Below are 2,496 nucleotides of genomic sequence, written 5' to 3' on the forward strand. Positions count from 1 at the left end.
TGCGTCCTCCCGAATGCAGCTGTCAAAAAACATGTGTTTTTTTGATGCCGCCGCGCGCAGAAAAAATCCTTCTTTCGCAATTGTCAAGTGTTGTGCAGGCCGAAGAATATAAACGAGTGTTAAAAAGCTAATTTACAGGTAGAATTCTTTTATCAAGTGGCAACAACCGGTAATCCATCGCACGCTAGTCCTTGCCGCCCTATTTGGGTTGTGCAGTTGCAATTGATTTACGTTGCAATTTTGTTTCCTCGATCAATTCATATGAGCACCTCGGTGCAGCGATTGCGGAAGCAAATTACGGTTCGTCCGGATCGCGTCTTGATTTGAAATGTTGTGAAATTTATGGACTAAAATACTTTGACGTATGTTCGACTGGCTCAATGCGCCACGACACACGGTCGAACAAATTCTCAACCCGTTACACCTCATCGCCCTCGAAACCGTTTAACCCAGTTTTGCACGTCGGAATTTCTGCTCATATCCGTCAATGTGTGGCGAGTGTGTATGTGTGTATGCATGTTGATCTCTGACGTCTCCTTATTCTTCCGTCCAGTTTTAACCCACCCGTACAACACAATGGCACCGGACAAGAAGCAAAAGGGCCGCAACAAGAAAAGCATCCCGGTCACGAACGCGAAGAAGGATGACAAGAAGATTGCAAACGGTGGCACCAATGGTGATGCTGCTTCCGCCGATATGACTGAGGAAGGTAAGTGGACTGCCATGGAATGGGAATGGGAACACGCACTGTGACTACATGCAAACGTACGTTTGCTTTTTGCAGAGGCACTGTGCGCGAAGCTGGACGAGGAAGCACGGATCAATTCGGAAGCCCGTGCCTGTACCGGTTCGTTGGCGGTGCATCCACGATCGCGTGACATCAAGTTCTCCAACTTCTCGATCACCTTTTTCGGCTGTGAGCTGTTGCAGGACACGATGCTCGAGCTGAACTGTGGCCGGCGGTACGGTCTGCTCGGTGCGAACGGTTGCGGCAAGTCGTCCCTGCTGTCCGTGCTAGGCAATCGCGAGGTGGCCATCCCGGACCACATCGATATATTCCACCTGACGCGCGAAATTCCGGCTAGCTCCAAAAGCGCCATCCAGTGCGTCATGGAGGTGGACGAGGAGCGTATCAAGCTGGAGAAGATGGCCGATGCGCTGGTCGATCAGGAGGATGACGAGGCGCAGGAGCAGCTGATGGACATTTACGACCGGCTGGATGAAATGTCCGCCGATCAGGCAGAAGCGAAAGCGTCCCGTATCCTGCACGGTTTGGGCTTCACCAAGGAGATGCAGCAGAAGGCGGCCAAGGACTTTTCCGGCGGTTGGCGAATGCGTATCGCACTGGCGAGGGCACTGTACGTGAAGCCGCACCTGCTGCTGCTCGATGAACCGACCAACCATCTCGATCTGGACGCGTGCGTGTGGTTGGAGGAGGAGCTGAAGACCTACAAGCGCATCCTGGTGATCATTTCCCACTCCCAGGACTTCCTGAACGGCGTGTGTACGAACATCATCCACATGACGCAGAAACGGCTGAAGTACTACACCGGTAACTACGAGCAGTTTGTCAAGACTCGGCTCGAGCTGCTCGAGAACCAGATGAAGCAGTACAACTGGGAGCAGGACCAGATCGCACACATGAAGAACTACATTGCACGGTTCGGGCACGGTTCGGCCAAGCTCGCCCGTCAGGCACAATCGAAGGAAAAGACGCTCGCAAAGATGGTGGCGCAGGGATTGACCGAGAAGGCGGTGGACGAGAAGCAGCTCAACTTTTGCTTCCCATCTTGCGGGACCATTCCACCACCGGTGATTATGGTGCAAAACGTTAGCTTCCGGTATAACGACGTGACGCCGTACATCTACAAAAATCTAGAGTTCGGTATCGATCTGGACACGCGACTGGCGCTGGTCGGTCCGAACGGAGCGGGTAAGAGTACGCTGCTGAAGCTGCTATACGGTGATCTTGTGCCGACGGCCGGTATGATTCGCAAGAATTCCCATTTGCGCATTGCCCGGTACCATCAGCATCTGCACGAACTGCTCGACATGGACGCTAGCCCACTGGATTACATGCTGAAAAGCTTCCCGGAGGTTGTGGAGCGCGAAGAAATGCGCAAGATTATCGGTCGGTACGGGTTAACGGGGCGCCAGCAGGTGTGTCCGATACGGCAACTGTCCGATGGACAACGGTGCCGTGTAGTGTTCGCTTATCTCGCCTGGAAGAAACCCCACCTGCTGCTGCTGGACGAACCGACGAATCATTTGGATATGGAAACGATCGATGCCTTAGCGGAAGCGATAAACGATTTCGAGGGTGGCCTGGTGCTCGTTAGTCACGATTTCCGACTGATTAACCAGGTGGCGGAAGAGATCTGGGTGTGCGAGAAGGGCACGGTTACCAAGTGGAACGGAAACATTCTCGACTACAAGGAGCATCTGAAGAAGAATATCGCCAAGGAGGCCCGAATCGCCAACGCAGCGGCCAAATGA

At 53.3% G+C, this 2,496-nt stretch overlaps 1 protein-coding gene across 1 annotated transcript; it reads left to right on the forward strand.

Moving 5' to 3' along the window:
- The first annotated feature begins 576 nt into the window (after nucleotides 1-576).
- LOC128710228 (ATP-binding cassette sub-family F member 2) lies at nucleotides 577-2,496 on the forward strand. Its single transcript, XM_053805275.1, has 2 exons — nucleotides 577-709; nucleotides 785-2,496. Exons 1-2 carry the CDS (start codon nucleotides 577-579, stop codon nucleotides 2,494-2,496), a joined length of 1,845 nt encoding a protein of 614 aa, XP_053661250.1.

The sequence above is a fragment of the Anopheles marshallii genome, chromosome 2 (assembly GCF_943734725.1).
Source record: "Anopheles marshallii chromosome 2, idAnoMarsDA_429_01, whole genome shotgun sequence".
In the NCBI taxonomy this organism is placed as follows: domain Eukaryota; kingdom Metazoa; phylum Arthropoda; class Insecta; order Diptera; family Culicidae; genus Anopheles; species Anopheles marshallii.

Bases quoted from the DNA above. Each gene is read 5' to 3' on its own strand.
- LOC128710228 (XM_053805275.1), top strand. From the start codon at position 577: ATGGCACCGGACAAGAAGCAAAAGGGCCGCAACAAGAAAAGCATCCCG. The intron at 710-784 runs GTAAGTGGACTG...TGCTTTTTGCAG, and splicing joins CGCCGATATGACTGAGGAAG to AGGCACTGTGCGCGAAGCTG.